The sequence below is a fragment of the Equus quagga genome, chromosome 15, assembly GCF_021613505.1.
Source record: "Equus quagga isolate Etosha38 chromosome 15, UCLA_HA_Equagga_1.0, whole genome shotgun sequence".
In the NCBI taxonomy this organism is placed as follows: domain Eukaryota; kingdom Metazoa; phylum Chordata; class Mammalia; order Perissodactyla; family Equidae; genus Equus; species Equus quagga.
The window spans coordinates 86,664,033-86,686,035 of NC_060281.1; the positions used below are offsets into that span (position 1 = coordinate 86,664,033).

The 22,003-nt window shown below is 60.9% G+C and overlaps 1 protein-coding gene across 4 annotated transcripts; it reads right to left on the reverse strand.

The window, feature by feature from the left end:
- Positions 1 to 1,508: 1,508 nt before the first annotated feature.
- Positions 1,509 to 18,511, reverse strand: LIF (LIF interleukin 6 family cytokine). 4 transcript variants are annotated; one of them, XM_046638741.1, is made up of 4 exons: positions 18,325 to 18,511; positions 7,905 to 8,025; positions 5,961 to 6,139; positions 1,509 to 5,215 (listed from the first exon to the last, which is right to left on the reverse strand). In XM_046638741.1, the coding sequence occupies exons 2-4, from the start codon at positions 7,921 to 7,923 to the stop codon at positions 4,766 to 4,768; spliced, it is 648 nt and encodes a 215-aa protein (XP_046494697.1). In that variant the 5' UTR covers positions 7,924 to 8,025; positions 18,325 to 18,511; the 3' UTR covers positions 1,509 to 4,765. The 4 variants fall into 4 exon arrangements, with proteins under 4 accessions (XP_046494697.1, XP_046494701.1, XP_046494700.1 ...); XM_046638745.1 differs by lacking the exon at positions 18,325 to 18,511 and adding an exon at positions 10,440 to 10,777; XM_046638744.1 differs by lacking the exon at positions 18,325 to 18,511 and adding an exon at positions 10,354 to 10,777.
- Between the last annotated feature and the right edge of the window lie 3,492 nt (positions 18,512 to 22,003).

Sequence of the window (22,003 nt, forward strand, 5' to 3'; positions counted from 1 at the left end):
AAGCTTCAACTTTGTCTCCCATGAGCGAAGGGGAAGGAGGGGGATGCCATCGGGGTGTGGCCCGGCCGTGGGGTTCAGCCAGCTGGGAGGGCCTGCCGCGCTTTGCGAGGAAGAGTCGGTGGCAGTGTGGGTCATGGGTCGGGCTCACAGCGGCCTCTCCCTGCGAGCCGCTGCCCGCCTGCCCTCGGCGATGTGTTCACGCTTGGCGCCGTTGTGGACTTGGGAGGAGTGAGAGGCGGAAAACACGCAGGGTGGCCTTGCTCCGACTTTAATTTGCTCACGAATCTCCTGGAATCTTGTTAAAGGGCAGATTCCAATCAGCAAGTCTGGGGGCGGGAGGGGGCCAGATTCTGCCTTGCTGATCAGCCCAGGTGAGACCAGCGTTGCCGATGTCGTGGGTCGAGTCGTCTCATTGCACCGAGCAGAGAGGACTACGGCCCCAGTGCTCCTTCGGTCTTGGCCTCGCACCTTCCGTGTGCCCCTTCCATCGCTCACATCCTCCGGATGTGCTCATTCCTTGTCCCCACCAGCCTGGGAGCTTCCGGAAAGCATGGACTGTATCCTGGTCACCTTTGGAACCCAATACAGGACCTGACACTTATAAACATTCATGAGCAAGCAAGGAGGGGACTCTCAGAAACACGGGCCAGGTCCCCAGATGACTCTTGGCTGGACAGTCATCCCAGAGCAAAGCACAGGGGAGACATCAGGGGCTGCTCCAGAGCCCCTGGGTCTGTGGCCAGCCAGTTCCAATCTCGCTTGTACCCCAAGGAAGAGGTCCCAGGAGGCTGGGAAGAAGGTTGCAGTGGAAGGGGGTCCCCAGGTGCGAGGCCGGAGGAGGGATGGCAGTGTCCACTGCAGGAGAGCTGCTCAGGCCCAGGAGAGCCCAATAGAAAAGCCCTGGTTCCGGACGCAGCATCCTGTGTGATTCCAGACAGGACCCTTAAACGTCCTGCTCCACGGTCACTCACGCCTGTTCCCCTTAGCTCCCCTCGGAGGGTCAAAGGACCATTCCTTGAGGACAGAGGCATTGGCAGCTAGTCTCTTCTAGGTCCCTGATGTTCCATGTAGGGGAAAGAACATGAGATTTGGAGCTAAAGAAGTGGCCCTAAACACTCTGCCTGTGTGACCCTAGGCAAGTGGTTTCACCTCTCGGAGCCTCTTCCCCCTCTGCGAAATGGGGATGCTGACTCTCAGGGACTTATGGGACTACGGTGGGAGGGAAGTGAGGGGCTGGGTGTGAGGGAGCTAAGACATCAACTAATACCCTCCCCACTTTGGGGCAGCCCATCCCTTTCCTGGCGGCACCCGATGATCTGGAACCCCACCCACTTTGCTCTGCCTGTGCCAAAGTTCTGCCCACCCCACCCTTGCCCTGTGGAAGCGCCCCCTCTTCCCTCCTCCTGCCCTTTGCCAAGCAGAGCTCTGCTCGGCTGGGTGCCCAGGACAGAGATGGTCCCGGCCGCTCCAGCCCCGTCTCCCCACATCAATACACTCTAGAGAGCTTGCCAAGAGCAGATTCTTTATTAATTTCTCTTTTTTCTTAAAAAAAAAAGATATTCCTTCAATATAAAAAATAAATATTTTAAATATGGCATTGAATAAATAAAAATAATCTGTCAGTATGAAACATTCCCACAGGGTACATTCATCAAAGAGGAATTCGTCCCCCAAGGCCAAGTCTTTTCCAGTAGAAAGGAAGGAGGGAAACAGGGAAGGAGGCAGCGAGCTCACGGTGTAGACGGGAGAGATGCCCAGGTACAGGGTCGGGATGGGAGGCCGGGGTGATCAGAAACTAGGGACATCTGTACCATGTGAAGGGAAACTGACTTCTCACTTGACTCTGGCCTCCACCCCCATGTGCTATGTCTGTTCTGGAGAGCCAGCGGGGCAGAGCTGGCCTGCTTCTGTCGGGGAGGGTCCCCGGGAGGGGACAAGGAGAAGGCAAGGAGGAAGACAACAAGGAGGAGAGATAAATAAACTAGCAGGGCTTTCCCATTTAAAAATTTTCAAAATAAATAAGGTCCCCCAAACTCCTCTCTTGATAAACTGCAAAATGACCGTCCTTCTCCCTTCTCTGCTGACAGAGTCTCCCCGTGACCCCGGATGCAGGTGTGGGTCCACACCAGCAGCTGAGACGCGAGAGAAAGGACAGCTGCCAGCCCTGGAAAGCTTTTTCCACAGAGGCTCCATCCTTCAGGGATGCTGTGCAAAGTGGGTGCCGATCTGCTGGACTGGTTCTAGAAAGAGCATTGAGGATGGGTGCTGAGGGGCATGGCCAGGGCTAGGGAGGGGAGGGTGTGGGTGGTGGGAGCACAGTGGAGCCGGGGGCTGTGTTGGGCCCCAGGGAGCAGATTCTCTTGGTCTCCCAGCCTCAGAGGCTGCCCATGTGGGCCCGGCATGGGGAGTCTGTGTCCACTGGGTGACGAGATGATGGGAGACTCAGCCGGCCCCGAGCCTTCTGAGCCATGTTCACCAAAAGAGCAGAGTGATGGGCGGGCAGCAGGAAGAGACCCCGGACAAGAGCGAGGGTGACCCACACTGAGACGGCGTCGGAAAACATACGAGTATCGTGGTCTCCTCTGCCACCCGCCACAAAATAGTCTTGCCAATGGGAGGGACAACTCCCAGCTCGGGCCCCCACCCCACCCCAGGCCGGGCCTGCCTGCTGCCTGCCCGCCTGCCCTCAGTGGGCGTAGGTAAAGTGCTTAGAGAAGACAGAGAGAGGTGCCAAGGGAGAGCAAAGTACCATGATCGCGATGGCTGAACTGCTGGGACCGCCGCCTGCTGAGGATTTGAGAAGAAGCCAGAACGCTGCTCTGAGCAGCTGCCCCGGCTCCGCGCCCTCCTCCCCGGCTCCCAGACTGGAGGGCGTTTCTCCGCTAGCCTGGCCCCGGCACAAAGGAAAGATCGGGTTCCCTGCCTGGGAGCCCAGACATGGGTGGGGGCGTGGGGGGCGGGGGGGCAGAAGGGACCGCAGCTTCCTGGTCTGTGTCCCAGGGCCTCCTGGTCCTCCTCTCCAGAGCAGGGGGCTCCTCCCTGCGCTGCCCCAGCTTCCTGAGGTCCAGCCAGGCCCTCTCGCCCTCTGTGGGTGTTCTTGGGCCACCCGAGAAGGAGCTTCCTCCCCATGTGCGAGCATGCTGGGTGCCGGGGCAGGATTGCTTCAGGGCCCTCCGCTGCTGGTCTAGACGCAGCATGGAGACAAGGAGACAGAGGCAGGCAAGGAGACACTAGGACTGCGTGGTCCACTGCTCCAGGGGCGCCCTTTCGACGATGAACGTTGCCCCTCGCAGCACAATTCCAGAAGGCGCCAGAGAACGCAGTGTGGAAGGAGCCCCCTGGAGCCAAGCCACATGGCAGCCCTGGGAAAAAAGCCCCTGGCCACCACACAAACCCACCCGGCCCACCCTGCAGCCAGGATCCTGGTATCCACAAAGCACAGCCCCATTGGGGGCACAGGATGCAGCCGAGTCCCCTGCCCCCATCCAGCTGACCAGCTCTCTCAGAGCCTGACCCTTCTCTGAGCTTCACCCGCAAGGCTTGTCCCACTTGTAACATCAACTTCCAGACCAGACCGGGCCCTGCCGAGGCCTGGCCCCAGCCCCAGCGGACGGAGCTGTCATATTATTTCTCTCCGGTAGGGAGCAGGAAAAGGGAGTTAACTCTGCCATTTACAGCACCAATAAGTTAATATAAATAGGGCATCATAATAAATAGACATTCATGCTGGGTCAGACACACAGCACTCTCGGATCTCAGGCTTCCCTGAGACCCTGACCTCAAGTTCTGCTGTCCTCTTGCTCTAGGGACCAGAGACTAGGGCCTCTGGTCCCCCTCAAGTACCTTTGTGTGACCTCACAGGGCCTCCATGGGCCTTGGATGTGAGCTGCCACTCTGAACTACCCCGTCCGTCCCCTCCCTTACAGACTTTGCCCAGAAGGAAGACTCTGGGTGTCCTCAGAACCTCCTCACCTGACTTTGCAACCTGCTCACCACCACAAGCCCCCCTTCAGGTCTGGCCGCCAGACCCTGGCCATCCCAGGCGGCAGGAAAGACTGCAGGAAGAGGAAGATGAGCCCGCCAAGCCTTTCGGGACCTCTCTTCCTTCCACTGCCTTCCTTCTCAGGCCTGAAGGTGGCCTCTTTGCCTCCCGAAGAGTCTGAATACCAATGACCTCCTTCTGGAACCTTCCACCTGACAGTCCCTAGGCCTGAGCTCTCCAAACACGCTCAAGAGAAGGCAGCGTCTCAAACGAGAGCTCCCTTCTCAAACTTCCACTCTCCATACCTGTAGGGGCTAAGGAATCCTTTGGGACCCCAGCCCCTCGGGCCTACCTGATCCCAACCAAAACTTCCAAAGTCTACCCAAGGGGCAGAAGGCACTGATGGTGGTCATTCTGCCAGGGACAATTTCTCCCGACCCCTGCCATCTCGCCCTGTGGTCAGGGTCGCTGTAGACAACTTGTGCGGTTTGCTCACAAAGCCCCTGGCTAAGGGGACATGTAGGGGCAGATGTCTGGCCCACACTCCCCTCGACAGCCCGGCACCCCAGTGCCTGGCTGCAGTCTCCCAGAGGAAGGGGCGCCTTCTTCTAGGTGGCGCTGTATATAGGCTCTGCCCATGGGAATTCTGACTCTGTTCAGAGTCATCACAGACCACCCCACAGGGGAGTGGACTGGCCAGGAGCCCCTCGGGGTCTGCCAGCAGTCCCCAGTTGGGTTTGGTGAAGCTCTGGGCCCCGGCCACAGTTTGAGAGTTGCCTGGGTCTAGGATCTCGGGTCACTGTACGCTTCAAGATCTCCTGTCTGGAAGGCCTGGGCCACCACGGCGATGACCTGCTTATACTTCCCCAGGAGCTGACAGCCCAGCTTCTTCTTCTGGAAGACGTCCTTGTTTGAGGTGTCAGGGCCGTAGGCCACGTCCACGTTGGCCACGTGGTACTTGCTGCACAAGTGGCAGAGCACGTTGCTGAGGAGGCCCCGCATGGTGTCCGAGGTGGCATTCAGCTTGCTGTGGAGGCTGAGAGCATTGGGGTTGAGGACCTTCTGGTCCCGTGTGATGTTACCCAGGGAGGCACCAAGGTAGGCAATGATGCGGTACAGCTCCACCAGCCGGGCCTTCTCCTTGCCATTGGCGTGGAAGGGTGGGAAGTCCGTCACATCGGGGCGGCACAGCTTGTCCAGGTTGCTGGGGAACGGCTCCCCCTGGGCCGTGTACTGAGGGGCAGAGGGGCAGAGGGGAGGTGACATGGGAGCCTGAGATGGGTGTTCCAGCCCTGCCACCAAGCCTCTGGGCAAACTCTTGGGCCTCAGTTTCCCACCTATGGCTTGGGGACCCAGCTACTTGCCCTGTCAGCATCTTGGGATTGTCATGAGAGTCGGAAGTAATCATGGATGTGAACACATTTGGTAAAGAATCAAGGGCTAGACCATGCAAGGAACCATCATCATCATCATCACCATCACCATCATCAGGACCACATGGGAGCAGAGAGGAAAATGTCGCTTCTCACCTCTAGCGGGTGCACCACACACACCTGCCCTTTTACTCACCACAATCACCCTCTTCCTGGGCGGCTCTGCACCCCAGACACCCACAGCCCGCCGTCTCTCCCAACAGCACCTCCCCGGCCACCTCACTGTCTCTTTCTCCTTTGTCTCTCATTGGCCTCTTGCTCCACGTGGTGGCAGAATCCCAAGACTAGAAGTGCCAGCCCCACCCTTCTCCCCACAGCTCTGCCCCTGCCTAACTGGGCGTCCTAGGAAAGTGGCTTCCGGTCTCTGAGCCTGGGCTGGGGGTGGGATGGAAGCTGTGGGAGTCTGGTGTGGTTGAACCAAGCCCCCTCCCCATTCTCTCCTCCCAGCTCCAAAAGGTCCCTTTCCTGACCAGCCCCACTGGCCCACGTCAGCACAGCAACCCGCCCCCCACCCTCCTCCTCCCTCGGTCTCCTGGGGGACTTACATAGAGAATGAAGAGAGCATTGGCACTGCTGTTGAGCTGCACCAGTTGGTTCCTGATCTGGTCCATGAGGTTGCTGTGACATGGGTGGCGTGTGGCACAGGTGGCATTGTCAGGGGTGATGGGAAGGGGGCTCCCTGCCCCGTGTTTCCAGTGCAGAACTAGCAGCAGGGGCACAACTCCTGGGAACGGGCAGGAAGGCGCCATGAGTAGGGAGTTGGGGGGGCAGACAAGGGGACTCATGGGAGAGGATGCGCCTCATCTCCACAGGGACATGGGGGCCTCAGCTCCACCTCCAGCTCTATCTTCCCCTGGCCAGTTCTAGTTTTTCCCATGTCACTGCATCTGTTTCTGTGTCTCCCTCTCTCCAGATCTCTGCTTCTCTCCACCTTCTTATATCTCCCTGTTGTCTCCTGAGAAGGAGCAGAGGGGCCAGACACGAGCTGTTCCCACTACTTGCAAGCTGGGTCCAGGGTGACACTAACGCTCCAGCCCTTCCCCTCAAGGAGGAAAACCCCCAAGACCTCCTTATTGTCTGGTTGGAAGGCATCACTCCCCAGGGCCAAGGGGTCTCAGGGAAAAGAGAGACCCTCAGCTGCCCACCTCCAAGGACAGTCCAGAGTCCTAAGCATTGCTCCAGGCCCACTGATCCGCTGCAACTCCAACCTTCCGAATCGGGTTCCCATGGACACCACAGGGGGACAGGGGGATGAAGCCCCTCTGCTAACCCTCTTCTCCCTCCCAAACCTGTCACTTGATCCTGGCTCCCTAGGCCATCTGTCCACTAATTCTGCCACCCTGTCCCATCTCTTCTATGGCTCTCCTTCTCCAAATGTGGCCACTCCCCTACTAGGACCCTCAACTCTACCCTAAATTCTGCAATTTTGTCCCCCTCCATCCTCGTCCCCAAATCATCATTCAAAACTTCCTGTTCCCCCTCGCCTCCATGCCTCCCTCTCTTGTCTTCTACTCCTTGTCCCAGGCCCTAGGTTAGGATGAGGAGAATCCTGTGGTCTCACAGGCCCCCCCAGAGCTCGGCGGAGGGAATGGTGCGACCAGGAAAGAGAAAAGGGAAAAGGTCAAAGGCAGCCAGGTGGGCGGGGGAGGAAGGAAAGTGAAAGGTGACAGAAGAGCTGGGAGCTGTCCCGGCTTGCCCTGGATCGCCCCTCCCCCTGGGGCGCCTGCTTCCCCCTCCACTCTCAGGTCCCCTCAGCAGGGCCTTTCCAGGTGGCCCAGCAGCAGGGGCTGGGGTCAGAGGACCAGTGAGGCTGAGAGCCGGTGAGGTTGGGGGGAGGTGCGGCAAAGAGCGTCCCGCCCGGATCTCCTCTGCCGGGACAGTGGCAGCCTCAAGTTCCCTTCTCCTGGGTCCCCTGTTCCTCCTAGCATCCCCAGGCAATGCTGAGTCCCGGGGATGGCTGGGGGGCCCCCACACCCCCGTCTCACCTAGCACAGATCACAGCTTTCCAGGCGCCAGCAGATGGAGCGGCACCTGCTCCCGTCCCGGGCCGGAGTTTGCAAGCTGCTCGGCGGCCGGCGCCCCTCCCAGGGAGCAGCCCGGGACGCGGTTGGAAAAGAGAAAGCGGAAAGACAGAAAGAAAGAAAGAAAGAGGGAGGGTGAATCCGGGAGAAAGCAGAGCTGGCAGGGCAGCACAGGAGAGTGGCAGGAGCGAGGAGCAGGAGGAGCGGGAGGAAGGCTGCGGCGGCCCCCTCCCTCGCCCGCCAACCTGCTGGCCCCCGGGCGGGCCGGGCGCGCGGTGCCGGGACCATGTGCCTGCGCTCGCTCCCGGCCGCCACCCAGCGCCTCCAGCGGCCCGGCCGGCTGCGCGGGCGCCCCAAGTGTCGGTGTGTCTGCGGCGGGTGGGTGTCCCGCTCGCGATCGCCAAGTGCCCACGTTGCCGCTGCACCCGCCGCAGGGCGCGGAAGCCGGCGCGGGGCGGGTGGATTTACCTGCCGCCAAGACCTTCATTATGGGCTGGACTCCAGAGGGCCTTGGAGGAGACCTTAGATGCCGGCAGTTTTCAGAGGTTCATGCTCAGATGGGGAATTTGCCTGATTTATATACTGGAGCCTGTGTTGTAAGACAGAGAGAGAAACAGCTATATTTAGCAGGGATCCCCGTCCAGGAAGTTGTTTGAGGTGCATCATAGGAAATTATGAATGGAAGAAAGTGAGAGTGGGGGGGGGCCTGAGGGGGGAGGGTGGGGAGAGCAGACTTTTTCCCTCTTCTAAGAATTTGATTGATAAAATTATAATGAACTCTTCTACAAAACACCCTGTGGTTTTCCTGAGTGGCTTGCCCTGGGAGTTGTTTGAAGATGGGGAGAGGGAGGAGGGTCCCCAGGCCGAGTCATCGGGGTCCCCGGGCAGTGGGTGCCCCAGACAGCCCTGACTCACCTGGGTTTGGGGAGGGGGCTTGAGGCTAGGCAAGCAGATGGAGGCTGGCACCTGTGGCCCTCTGATGGGGGGGGGGGGGGGTTGGGGGGCTGGGGGGGGGGGGCGGGCCGGGGCGCGGGGGGGGGGGGGGGGGGGGGGGGTGGGGGGGCTGTGGGGAGGAGGCAGGCTGGGGCTTGGCTGAGAAGGAGGCTCCAGGAAGAGGGGCTGGGGCTCGGTGTGGACTTTAGACAGCAATAAAGCGGAACTGAACGTGGGCCTGGAAGCCACCTCACCTCCTCCAAACTGGCCATTGCCACTGGGCTAAGTGGAGCTCCAAAGGGAACAGGTTGCCCAGGGTCCCACAGGACCAGCCCCCATGACTGCCATCAGCAAACCTGCCTTGCTGCTCACAGGTACCTGTGAGGCTGGGGAGGGGGCTGGGAAGTTGGAGGATGTGAGGGTTGCTGTGACTCGGTTCTTTGGGGACAGCCTGGGGAGGAGCTTCTGGGTAGGTGGTGTGTGTCTGGGGCTTACCTAAACTTTTTGCAACCCCATCTACCGCTTCAGGGGTGGGTAGTCCAGCATCTCCATTCTGGAGGGACACCTGAAGCAGAGACCTAGGGAGGCTAATCGGATCCAGGTTCCCTCCCCAGGATGCTGAGGGATGGCTGGGGAGAACAGAAATAGCTTGCCCCTCCCAGACCTGCCTTGGAAGCCCCTTGGGTCTCAGGATCAGAAAATGATGGGGAAAAGACGCTTCTAGAGTCTCTAAGGCAGGTCGCAAATTCTGGTGTCTCTTGTGACCAGGTGGATTTGTAAAGGAGTGGGTGGGGGCAGGAAGGAATGGTGGGGACTAGGGCAAAATGAGCACAGGGACTCCTCCCCAGTAAAAAGCATTTACCGAAATGCGATGGGGGCGTGCTGGTCAGACACGTATGCTGGGGGCAGGGAGAGGGGCTGGGCACGCTATCCCCTGGGGACCCCACCGCAGCCCTTCTGCCTGACCTTGACCAGGAAACAAGGTCAGAGAGTTGGTTTTTCAAGGCCAGGGAGCCCCTGAAGCCTTTCCCTGACCCCTAATGCCCTGCCCAGCCCCTCACCCATCCTCCACACCCCCAGCTCCTGCATCTTGCCACATTTCAGACCTGTTCAGCCACACATTCCTCCATCATCTCACCAGGAGGAGCCCTCGTGCCTGCTCTGTTCTCCCCCCGCCCCTCAACACACACACCCTGCCCTATCCAGGCTGGCTTCCCTCATGCTCTCCCAGCAGGGCCTGGGATGTGGGGCGATAAAACGGCCCATCCCAGCTGGCACTTCCCAGCAGGAAGGAGGCTGGTACAGCCCAGCTGGGCTCTCCTTCCTCCTCCTGCCCCCCCACACCTTGTCTCTTCCTTGAGAGGCCACGGAAGGCCCCACCTGGCACTTGCCCATCTCAGACACCTGCTCTGGGGTCCACGTACACCCCCAGGAGGCCCACCGACCCCAGGCTGGTTTGGGAAACCCCACACCCCACGACATCCCAGCTCACCTCCCTCTTCTCACAATCCTCCCACCCCCAGCTTCTCACACAAGGGCCTGACCACTCGGAGCACTGAACTCCGGATCAGCCTCCACTCCCACCCCCACGTCTCCCGGAACCCTGTCACCTGACTCAGCCTGGCTCTTCTGACGTGGACCCCAAATCCATTTGACCAGGGCCCCACTGTGACCCATCTATCCATCCCATTGTCCCCCCCTCCCCGAGTCTGCCACCAGGTGCCCTGATTCTCCTGGAGGCCAGCACCCTGTCCCACTGCCCTCCTGCCCCGGTCTCTCCCCTACATCCTTCCGAGTTGGCTTCCAGGGCCTTGCACTGCCCTCTGGCTCCCTAGACCCCACATGAGCCCCATAAACCACCCCCAGTTGCCATGGAGTCTCAGCCCCACCCCACAGGAAACAGGAAGTGGGGGCAGAGTCTAGAAGACACTTAACTCTGCCCTGGCTGGCCCCTCCTGTGACTCAGTTTCCCCTCTCAGGGTACCTGACTTGGTCCGTGCTCCCCAAGTGCTCTGGGCCCCTTGGCACCCCAGGCCCAGCCTCCCTCTCCTGTCCATGTCCAGGCACCACCTGCGTTGAGCCTCTGGGGGAAGGCCGGGCAGGGTCTCGGAGCTGCTGGGCCGTGAGCTGCCTGCAACGTGGCCTTGGTCCCCGGGAATCGGCTGCCCAGGCCGTGCTCCAGGCCGGCTTTGGTCTCCTGGAGTTTGTTTTCTTCCCTCCCTCTCTACGCTGCTGTGTGTATGTGTGTTTTCCCCAGCTTCCTCACGGAAGGCATCCTCCCTTCTTGGCTGCCTGCTCCAGGGGTTGTGACCCCAGGCCCCACCCTGGAGTGGCAGCCCCAGCCCGGCCCCTTTCAGTGGTGACTTCATCCCCAGCCTGTCCTGCTCCTGCACACTGGCCTGCTGGGGATCTGACCGGCCTCAGCATGAAGGGGACAGTCGAGGCCCACATGGGACGCCTTCAGCCTGAGCAGGGGGCTGCCAGGCCACAGCCTGGGGGTGCTGTCTCCAGGTGGCTCTGCCATCCAGGAAGCGAACCCACGTTCCAGTCTGGGGCCTTCCCAGGCCCCCCAGCGCTTTCTCTCCTACACACCCAGCCCCTCCTTTTCTGCTGATTCTCACCCACCATCCACAAGCCTTGCCTAGAACGTCACAGATGTTTTATTTCTCAGATGGGGAAACTGAGGCTCAGAGAGGTGAAGGCACTTGCCCAGGGCTGCACAGAAGGTTAACAATAGAGCAGGGTCTGGAACCCAGGCCTCTGGTTTGCAGGCCACAGTGATGCCAACAGCAGCTCACGCCACAGGGGAACGAAGGATGGCAAGATGCCCATGGGCCCCCTCCTCCAGGATGCCTCCCCGGACTCCCCCAGCCCTGGCCGGCTGAGTCTGCCTCCTCCTGCCCACTCTCCTTTCAAATGCGGACGAGTCTTATTCCTCACTCTTCGAGGGCTTGGATCTGGTCTGATACTCATTTGTACTCTTGACAGCACCTGGCTCAGGGTTACACCAGAGTGGATGTTAAGTACTTTCTAAAAGCACTTTAGGATTCCCGAGAGCTGCCTGTGCCGAAGCTCTCGTGGAGAGGAGGCGCGGAGGCTGGTGGCTGGCAGCATGGACTTCGGACTTGGTCAGAGCCTGGTTGGCGATTTGGCTCTGCCAGTTATGAGCTGGGTGACTTTGAGGAAGTGATCCCCTCCTGGCCTCGGTTTCCTCATCTGTAAAATGGGAATAATGGCACCTGCACTGTGGGTTTGCTGTGAGGGCTCAGGGCTCAGCACAGTTCTGGGTACCCAGCAAGCCCTCTACACGTCCGTGTTCATCCTTCTGCCTCCCCGTGCAGGAGCAGTTCTTGTGCCCGTTTTACAGACGAAGCAACCTGGGCTCACTCCAGGGCGGAGGAGGGGAGAGGTGGGCAGAAGAGGGCCCCGTCCACCCTCTCCTCACGGATAATGGAGGCAGGACACCCTTATAGCATCCAGCATCAGGGTACCCCAGAAACATCCAACAGGTTGTGTGGGGAGCTGGCATGGCAGGGTGCCCACGCTCCCCCTGTCCCATCCTGGCCCCCGGCTACCCCCACCCCAGGCCTGAGCTGAGGACAGCGGCTGACCCAGCCTCACCGCCCCCAGGAGCTGATTCACCCCCAGGCCCCTTCTGAGAAGGAAGGAGACACAGCTCAGCTCAAAGGGTCTTGAATCACCAGCCGCCCCCTGCGGAGCCCCGGGGGGGGGTGCGGGGGCGAGGGCCAGCCCCCTGCCTCTCTGTCTGTCTCTTTCCCGGGCCCCAGGGCACTCGGGGAAGAGGGCAGCGTGGCAGCGGCCATTGGCAAGGGGGGTGGCAGGGAGGTCCCCTCACAGTCAGGCATCCTGTGTGGGCAGCCGGCAGCTGTTACTCACCAGGTAAGCAGCTCTCCGGGCACTGGGGATTCCCCAAGACCAGTGACCCAGAAACTGAGCGCTCCGGGCAACCCCCACTGCCCGGCCGGCCTCCCTCCTTTGTTTACCATCGCCCTCCCCTGTGCCCAGCTAAGATCTCAGTTCTCTGAAAACCAACCAGCAACGGCTCTCAGCCACCAGCTCACACCCGGCCCCTTGCCTTGATGTTCCCACCTGGGAAATGAGCATGGGAGCCTCAGATGGGGAGGACGTTGGGGGCCTGGCATGGTCCAGGACCAGGGCTGGGGAGGGGCAGCCAGAGGACACAGGAGAAGCTTGGAAATTCCTGGCACAGTCCTGGCTGTTGGGCGTCCTGTCCAAAAAGGCCAAAGCAAGCCATTATTCAGCACTTGAGAAATGAGGGTGTAGCTACACCTGTCCCCCCCCCTCGTGGCACCACAAAGCCATCCACGTGCTCTCCTGCAACCTTTCCTGTGGCCCGTGGCTCGGTGTTGCAAGTCAACTTTGGGCCGTCTGGGCTCGTAGTGGTGCCCATGGGTAAGGGTGTGGCTTAGAGGTGACCCTGGGTTCGAATCCTGCCCACACCATTTCTCAGCTATGTGACCTGGGGCAACTGGCTTCCTCTCTCTGAGCCTAGGTGTCTTCTCTGAAGGGGGATGCTGTCACCAGCCTCAGGAGGTTGTCATGAGGACGTTAAGTGGGAAACACAAAGTGCCTAGCACGTGGGAGCCATTCTAACCAGAGTTTTTGTGGTCACGGGAGGGGCGTGAACCCCAGCCTGAGTTAGGGGCTTGGGCTGGGTGTGGGTCCAGGGGTCAGTACACCATCCATGGTCTGAGACTTAGGCCAGGGAGGGCCTCCGGGTCCTTTCAGTGCCCAGAGTGTGGCGTGGGTCCTGGGGGAACAGGCAGCCTCTCAGAGGCTCGGCCTCAGGGGACTAAGCGGAGGTTCCCGCCTCAGGGCCCAGCTGTCTTTGAGGCTCTTGAGGCCCAGGCTATGGGCCTGCAGTCTGCCCTTTCTTACCGTCACACCATCACATCTCTGGCAGGGACCAGCTACACCCCCTCAGAGCCAAGCAGGGGCCAGAATCCACCCTGGCCCCCAGCCCCCGGCCAACTGCCGCCAGCATCGCCCTGACATTTCCCAACTTGTTCTGCGTCAGGAATCCCCCCCCTGGAGGTGAATCAGAGTGACTGCATCTTTTCCTCAATTCTGATAGAAACTGCAAGGGAATTGCAAGCAGCAGCCCACAGAGCCCTAATCACGGGCAGGGCCCCATGCCAGGCTCTGCCCTCGGCCTCCCCATCTGTACCGTGGGGCGCTCTCCTCGCCAATCGGTCATCAGCACTTGGCGGAGGTAGCGTTTTAGCTCCGCCAGCACGCTGACCTCTCCGGGCTCTCCCTGACCCTCACACTAGCCTGGGACCATCGTGGGCAGATGCCGAGTGAGATTTTCTCCCTGTGGGGCTCTGCCTCCTGGTGGGTCACGGATTCAATTTAGAGGGCTGCCACTGGCACTTTCAAAAAGGAAATGGAATAGCGAAATCACCCAGCATTGCCCAGAGCGAGGGCAAGCGCCGCTCCACGAAACCTTTTCGCCCCCCCCAATGCTGCCTGTGTGTGTCAGCGTGTGCATCATCCCAGTTGTGAGGTGCTGTGTGTTTCTAACTGAGAGTAGTGGTCAAGAACGTTTGTAAGCCGCCAGTATCGATGGTGGAAGCCAAGCCCTGAGGGGCTGGGGAGTGACTTGCCCAGGGTCACTCAGCAGCTGGCAGCATGGGGTGCTGACTTCCACCTTAGCCACTGTCCCTTCCAGCTCAGGAATGGGCAGGAGGGGCCGAGGGAGGGGCAGGGCGGGTGTTCATGGTGGGGGGCAGAGGCCTGGCATCACCGGTCCTGGGACAAAGGCCCTCCCAGAGCCCAGGCCCTCACAGTCCACTCCCTTCCGTAGCCTCAGACCCCGGGCTCCCCGCCCCGCCCTGCCCTGCCCTGCCCTGCCCGGGTGGGGCCCTGGATAGTCACAGGCCTTTCCTCACTCTGCCCGGGGAGCCCTTCAACCTCACCGCAGGTGGCAGGAGGAGGAAGTGGCCCCAGTGCCCTCTCCAGGTTAGCCGGTGGTGCAGAGGCCCAGCCTGTGTCTGGGAGTGCCCACCGGGCTCCCTGTGGGTCTGTCTGTCTGTCTGGGCCTGAGCGTGCATTTGCATGTGTGTGTGTGTGCTGAGGGCCTTGTGTGTCTGCATGGCTGTGTTCAGCCCTGTGTGTGTGCACGTGTGTCTATGCTGGTCTGTTTGCCTGTGTGTGGTTTTGAGAGAGCTGGAGTGTACACATCCCTGACTGACTTTGTGAGCCCTGTGTGTGATTGTGTGAATGTGCGTGTGGGTCCTGTATGAGTGTGTGTCTGACCCCGTGTCTGTGTAAGTCTGTGTGGGGCAAGTGGTCTCTGGGCACGGGTGGGGAGGCATGACCCTGTGCATGTGTGTGCGCGTGCCCCTGAGTGTGTCTCCAACAATCCCTGCTCCTCACCCCGCAGCCCCCGCCCCTGGGAACCGTGTGGCAGCCTCACGTCACGGGGGCCACCAGCAGCTGGTTTCCTCTGCACCCCACCCAGGCTCCCCCCCCCGCCGCCCTGGCCACCCTGACTCTTGGCAAAGGGACAAAGCTGATGTCAGAGCTGAGCTGACAGCTTCCTTCTCCCACTGGATTTTCCAAAAGAGAGAGACCACAGCTCGGCTCCTATTAAATAATCGCGGGGCGGGGGCAGGGGGAGGATGTTTCACTCAATGGTTTCCTGAACTCAGAAGCAATAAACAGAACAGGAAGCAGCCCCACGGACCCACTCAGCCTGAAACCGGCTGGCACCAAAGTGGGGCCCGGCCTCCCCTCCTCCGAGTCCGGCTCACTGGGGCCACCCTGACTCGACCCCAGAGATGATGTCAGGGACGCAGCCGGGCCCTCTCCCCAAACTTTCCCTCACTGTCTGCAGGGCCTGAGGAAACGTTCTGAGGATGGAAGGAGGTGATGTGAGCCTCAGGCCTCGTGATAAGATGGAAAGAGCAGAGTGGCCCCATCCCAGTGTGTGGGAAGGATGGAAGGGACGGGGCCCAGTGGAGGGTGGACCGGCTTCTTCCCTGGGGAGAGAAGAAAGGATGGGCTCCCTGATGTCACGGGGGGACGGGACCAGGGGGAGAAACAGCCTATGGGGAGCGAGGCGGAGAGGGCCAGGCCTCCCCCTGCATCCTTCAGGTGACCTGGGTCTGCTGCCCATCGCCCACCAACCCTGCACCCTTGGGCCACTCCTTCCCGCCCTTTCTGGGACATATGGCCAGCATGCTGCAGGCCCCAGAGGCCTTCATGAGCCTCTCTCTCACCCATGTCCTCCAAAACATATCGTTACAAAGTGCTCGCTAGAGCCCTCTAATATCTCCGGTCCTAACTCTCATCTCCAAGGGAGGCATTTTCATCCTGGTTTCACAGACATGGAACCTGAGGCTCAGAGAGTTGAATGATCTGCCCAAGGTCAAGCAGTGTGTGATGGAGCCAGTTCTCCACCCATGCCCCACCCCTCACGCCCCCACAGCCTCCCTAAAACACGAGCTAGGAGGCCAGGTGTGCTTGGGCAGCCCGTGGGGCTCACGGGCAGCAGTGGGGTCTGGGGGTCCCGAGGATAACTCGCCCCCCGGGAGCCCCTCCTTCTGTCTGGGCCGGCTGCTCAGCTGCTTATCAGCCGCAGGACTCCATGACACAATCCTGCTCTGATCTCCTGCCCAGCCGGGCCTCCTGCCCCACCCTGGACCCCATTTCCGCTTCCTCCCCTTCTGGGTTGGACCGCGCCTGCCCGGCGATCACAGCGGGCTGGCTGGAGGGCTGGCACCCCTGTGAGCCCCTCGGCTGTGTGGTCTCCCCGGTGTCCACTCTGGCCAGGGGGCTGGCGACAGGGGACCCTCATAGAGGAGGATGGTAGCCTGCAGTTCCCCATCCTCAGAGTCCAAGAGCCCACATACCTCTCCCAGAGATCGCAGCCTGGGGGGCACTTAGAGACCACCATGGGCTCTGCTGGCCTCAGTGTTCCCACTTGAAAAAGGGAAAAGTTGGAAAGATGAGACTGTGGTGGGAGTGGGAGGTGGGGACAAGGAGGGGCTAGGTGGGCTCTGCCATCAGCCACACCTCAGGTCCTGTCCTAGCTCTGTCACTTACGAGCTGTGGACCTCAGACAGGTGACCTCACCCCTCAGGCCTCAGTTCCAACACCTACAAAATGGGACACAAGGTCATCAACCTGCAAAGTTAGCAACGCCCTCTGGGAAGCCCAGGCAGACACTGAAGATGTGCCTGGGTTACTGATATTATTATCTTAGCTGTTAAAACTTCACAGGTGGGGCCCAGAGAGGGGAAGCCACTTTTCCAAAGCCACACAGCAAATTAGAGGCACATCCCCAACAGCATGTGGGCTGCATGCCTCGCTCAGACTCCCAGACCCGGAGTCCGGAACCCTGAGTTTTGGTCCTGATCTGCTGTGCGAAATCCAGAAAGATGCTTCTTGGAGTCTCAGTTTCCCCATCTGTAAAACGGGCCTAGAGAAGGCCATCAGTCTTGAAGGATCTAGAAAAGGCTCTTCAAGGCGTGGACTGTGGGGTGGGGAGGGACAGGAAAGCTGGGCCTGGCAAGAGTGAGGACCAGGTCCAGGACTCACTGCCTTGTGTTCTCAAACGCGCAAGCACTCAGCTTGGCTCCAAGACGCGGACTGCAGCGCCCCCCACTGCCCAGCGGCCAAGGCCGCACCAGCCCCAGACCCGCCGCTCCGCCAGGGCGTCCCCCAGGGCTGGGCAGGGCGGGATTTGGGGATTGAGGAAGTGGGTGGGGATGTCTGAGGCTCAGAATGGAGGGTCCGCAGAGGCCCTCCGCCGAGGCAGGAGAAGGAGGCGCACGGAGGCGTTCCGGGGGAGCCCCTGCCCTGCCCAGCACCTCCTCAGGGAGCCCTGAGGATTGGCCTCAAGGGGGCGCCAAGGGCGACACGCACACGGCTTGCGGTGGGGGCGCGGGATCCAGCTGGAGCCCTGGGGGGAGGAGGGGGAGGAGGCGGACGGGAGGGGAAGGGGGAGGGGAAGGGGGAGGGGAAGAGGGAGGGGAAGGGGGGGAAGAGGAAGGAGACTGCTGCCCCTTCCCACCCGCCTCAGGCCCAGGCCCACCTAGTCCCCACCCAGGACAGGCCCTCGCCCTCTCAGAAGCCTCTCCCCAGTCCTCAGGAACTGCTGATGGCAAGATGGGGGTCGAGCCCCTTCTCGGGTTATTTGTGCCCAGGTGCCCTCCCCCGACCCAAGCTCTGTGCAGACTCTGCTTCTGTTTCCTTTCTCCCCGCCATGGCCCCCGGAGCCGCGGCGTCCACACAGGCCCATCTTACAGATGCCAGGAGCACAGAGCACTCGAGTCCTGCTCTGGCCCAAGGTCAAAAGTATAGGGGCCATGACCTTGACTGACCACACACCCTAGAACCTCCGTGAGGGCCTCCACTTTGGTAAAAACCCCCTCCCCTCTCCTCAAATCAGAGGCAGGCAGGGGCCACCCCATGACCCACTGCAGCCCCTTCTAGAGGGACAGGGGCCCTCTGCCTGCCACACCTCCATCTGAGGGGAAGGGAGGCCACCGTGGGCTCAGGACCCTCCAGTGCTCTGGGGAAAAGAGAACTTGAGGGTCCCTTGGGAAACCAGGAATCAAGACCCCCCCCCAGGGGTCACCCCTCTGATCACACAAAGCCAGGATTCCGGCCTCCTCATCCAGTGCTCTCTCCTCTGCCCTTTAACCCTTCCATGATCTTTAACCCCTCATATGTCCCCACGACACCCTCACATCTGGTCTGTTCCCTTCACCTCAACATCCTCAGAGAGATGTGCAGGGTACCTCTTACAATGCCCATTACACAGATGGGGAGACTGAGGCCTGGGGAGCCGTGTGGGCCACCAGGGGCTCCGCGACACATGAGGGAGGGGGTGACGTTTACCCGTGCTGGAGATAAATTGGGGAGCTGGCATCTGCCCCCGGCCCTGCCCGTTGGGGAAGCCTACCGTGGTCTGCACCCGTGCAGGACCCTCTGGAGTCTCACAGGGAGTCTTCTGGGTCTTCAGTGGAACACCATCGACTTCGGGGCCAGGCCCCCTCTGCTTCCCTCTCCTGCTGAATCTTCTCTGGAGGCGGCTCTTCACCCCGCCCCCGACTTGACTTCCCGTCCAGGCCGAGTGGCCCTGAGGCTCCCCCCACTTCCACCCCACCCCCCACCACCCCCACCCCCAGCTGAAGGGCTGGGCGCCACAGGGGCAGAGAATCCCAGGTTCCTGGCCAGATTGCACCTGACACAGGTCGGGGCAGGGGCTTCAGGGTGGCCGAGGGGAGAGGTGGGACCAGGAGTGGGGAGGGGGCGTCCCGGTACCTGGCACCCCTGCCCGGTGCCGTGTGGCCAGGGCGCTGGGACCTGAGTCATGGCTGACTGGGCCGCGCCCAGCCCGCCTGGGTGACCCAGGCCGGCATAAGGCGATGACTGGGCAGCCCTCCGCATGACCAGCCGGGGTCGGCCTTAGGTGTTTTGACTCAGACCTGCCGCAGGCCGTGTGCACCAGGGCCGTGCCTCCTTGTCCCCATCCCTGGAAGAATCACAGGGCTGCAGCTGCCCCCCGGACACAGTGTCCCCCCAAGCCACCACTCCCTGCTCTGGCACCCACCTCAGAACCCTGGAGGCTCCTGGTCCGTCAGGTCTGCCCTCCCCCACGGGCTCCAGGGCCCCATCTGCCCAACCCCCTCCCCCGAGACCTTCGCCCCTCCCTGAGCCTGGCCCTCGGGGCCGCCCGGGAAGCAGGGAGCCGGGCTGGCCCAGCCGAGGGCCTCCCCACTCTGACCGTGGACTGTGACCCTTCCCTCCGCGTGGGAAAGGGTCTCTGTGGGCGCTCCGGGTCCCAGGCCTGGCATGGAGGGCGGGGTGGCAGGGGGGACAAGGACAAAGAGAGAAGAGCTGTAAAGAAAGAAAACCAACAAGGAAAAGGGAAAATGAGAGAGAGGAAATGGAGAGAAGGTTGTCTACGCACCTGCCCAGTGACAGCTTATGACAGCGCTGACAGAGCGCCTGAGTCTGCATTGTCTCCTGGGAAACCACTGTCACCGCCCGGGAGGCGGGCCCATTGTACAGAGGGGGAAGCTGAGGCTCAGCTGGAGGTTATGCAGCTTATGGGCAGGAGGGCTGGCTTTGAGCTCATTTTGCTTAGCTCTTGAGTTCGTTCTCATCCCTCGAGAAAGAGGGAAAAGGTCCCCTTAGACAGGTGGACAGCGAGGGGGCAAGGACGTGGAGGCCGGAGACCCTGCTCTGCTGTGTGCAAGCCTTGGGTTTGTTGTGTAGACAGTGAGTGCTGGAAACCACCCCCACCCCCAACCTTCTCCTGGCCATTCTCCTGCCCTCTGGGCCCCTGTCCTAGGGAGCTTTCCATCAGTGTGTGTTACATGCAGCGTTGACTGAGGGCTGTGCCTGTCACCCTGAAATACTCAAAAAAGAAAAAGAAAAGCCGGCTTTGAGTCAATTTCAATGGCAGGGTCGTGCCAGGACCCTGTTATCTTCCTGAGCCTGTGCCAGCTCACTCCTGGCCCGAGGCCACTTTGTCCCTTCACATGGGCCGTTGAGGCGGAGCATTCACTGTTTGCAGGCTCACAGGGTGTCGCCACTCCAGGGAAACGTGTCTTGTGGGGGAATCAGCACAGTGGCACAAAAGCGTGATTGGAGCCCCCGTTCTGCACCTGTCACAGCGGGTGGTCATGGGGACCCCAATCACACAGCAGTTGGTGCTGTGGGGGGATGGGGTGATCAGAGAGGGCCGGTTCCGACTCTGGGTGCAGAGTCCAGAAATGACTCCCTGTGAGCCCCCCGTGGCACCAGGGAAACCACAAGCCCCATGGGTGGGAGCATCGGGAAGGAGGCGGCACTTGAGCCAGGCGTCAGGGTGGGAAGGTGGGAGGAGTGGGAAGGGGGAGATGCAGGCCTCAGGGAGGTCAGATGCCTGGGTGGGATGGGGGCCAGCTGAGCCCGGAGTGAATGCAGAGACCAGCAGGCAGGGCCTGGCATGCTGTGATGAGGAGTTTGGAATTGATGCCACGGGCAGTAGGACAGGAGGGAGTCATTGAAGGTTTGCGAGCAGAAGAGATGACGATAGGGAGATTTTAGACGATGTCCAGGGAGCCAGGGCCTGGCTGGCGATCGAAAGAGAAGGAGGCACGTGCCAGAGACGGGGTGTGGGAGAAACTATGGGACGTTGTGATCAATGGGGAGCAGAGAGGCTGACGGGCGAGAAGGGGTGGGCTGGGGCTCTGGGACTGCCATGGGGGTAAACAGGAGGCAGAAGGATGTGGGGCTGGGGGTGAGTTTAGCCTCGAGGTGCTCACGGGGCTCCCAGCAGATGTTCCTGGAGCTGGGGCTGTGGATGTGGGCTCAGGGGAGGACCAGGCGGGAGACGGCGGTTTGGGGGCACCTACAGCTGTGGTCTCATCAGGACACAGTGTGGCAGTGACAAGTCCTCACAAGAGGGACCCCTGAGACCCTGCCCCAGAGTCTGGAGCTCCCTGATCAGCTTTCTTCAGGGCAGGGGTGGGGGCGCTGCTCCAGCTCAAAGCCAGTCCCAGACACCTCTCCTGCCTCCTGCGGCTTATCCACTGGGTGGGGGCTGGCAAAGGGCCCAGGCAGGGGAGGGGGCAACCACCCCGGGCTTCCCAGCTCTTCCTCCGCAGACCAACCTCTGCCCTCTCTGTGGGCAGCCGCATGCCAGCCGCAGCGTCAGCTCCCCTTCCGCTCCAGGAACCCAAGCGTGCCTGGCTTTTGGTGTCTGCCACCTCCCACCCACAACTTCCCAGCAGCCCAGCCCAAGGAAAGCCCCCCACCCATGCTGGGCCCGGCAGAAAAGAGCTGGGCTCTTGGCCGCACCTGGGTGGCACCTGTCTAGGCCATGCTCCCTGGCACACTCCTCGGCGCCTTGACTTCCTCCAGGGCCCCGTCTGCCCTGCTCCTTATTGAGCTCCTACTGGGTGCAGGCGCTGTGCTGGGTGCTGGGACAGAGCAGATGGAAGCAGGTGCGGTCTCCATCCTCGGCAGCTCCAGGCTAGTGGGGGAGGCGGACAGTAATGCAAATGCCACACCGGGTGAGGGCCCCCCTGGTGGGTCCGTTTTGAGAGAACTGATGACCAAGTTGCTGGACCCACACCATAGGCAGTGGGGAAGAATTGCTGAGGATGCACTGACCAAAAGGACAGGGAATAGCATTCCAGACAGACGGAAAAGCATAGGTGAAGGCCTCGTGGTAAGTGAGCCCTGGGCATTTTGAGAGCCAAAAGGTGGCCAGTGTGGCAGGAGCCCTGAGAGCAAGGGAGAGCCCAGTAGGGGGCAGTGGAGAGCCCTTGCTAGGTACTTGGTAAATAGCCTGGAACCCACATTGGGCAGCTGCCCAGGGAGACTGCTCCTTGAGTCAGGGGCCTGGAGTTCTAGCCCCATCTCTGCACTAACTTGCTCTGTGACCTTGAGCAAGACACTTCCTCTCTCTGGGCCTTTTTGATAAATCAGTGATGCCCTCACTCACTATTCTCTGATCCTTGAATGCTCGGAGACTTTGCCCTAGCTGTTCCCACCACCTGGAGACTCCACCCCTTCTCCAGCACGTCATTCAGCCTGCAGGGTGGATGTCACCTCATCCAGATGCCACCCTGAGCTCCCCCGTTGCC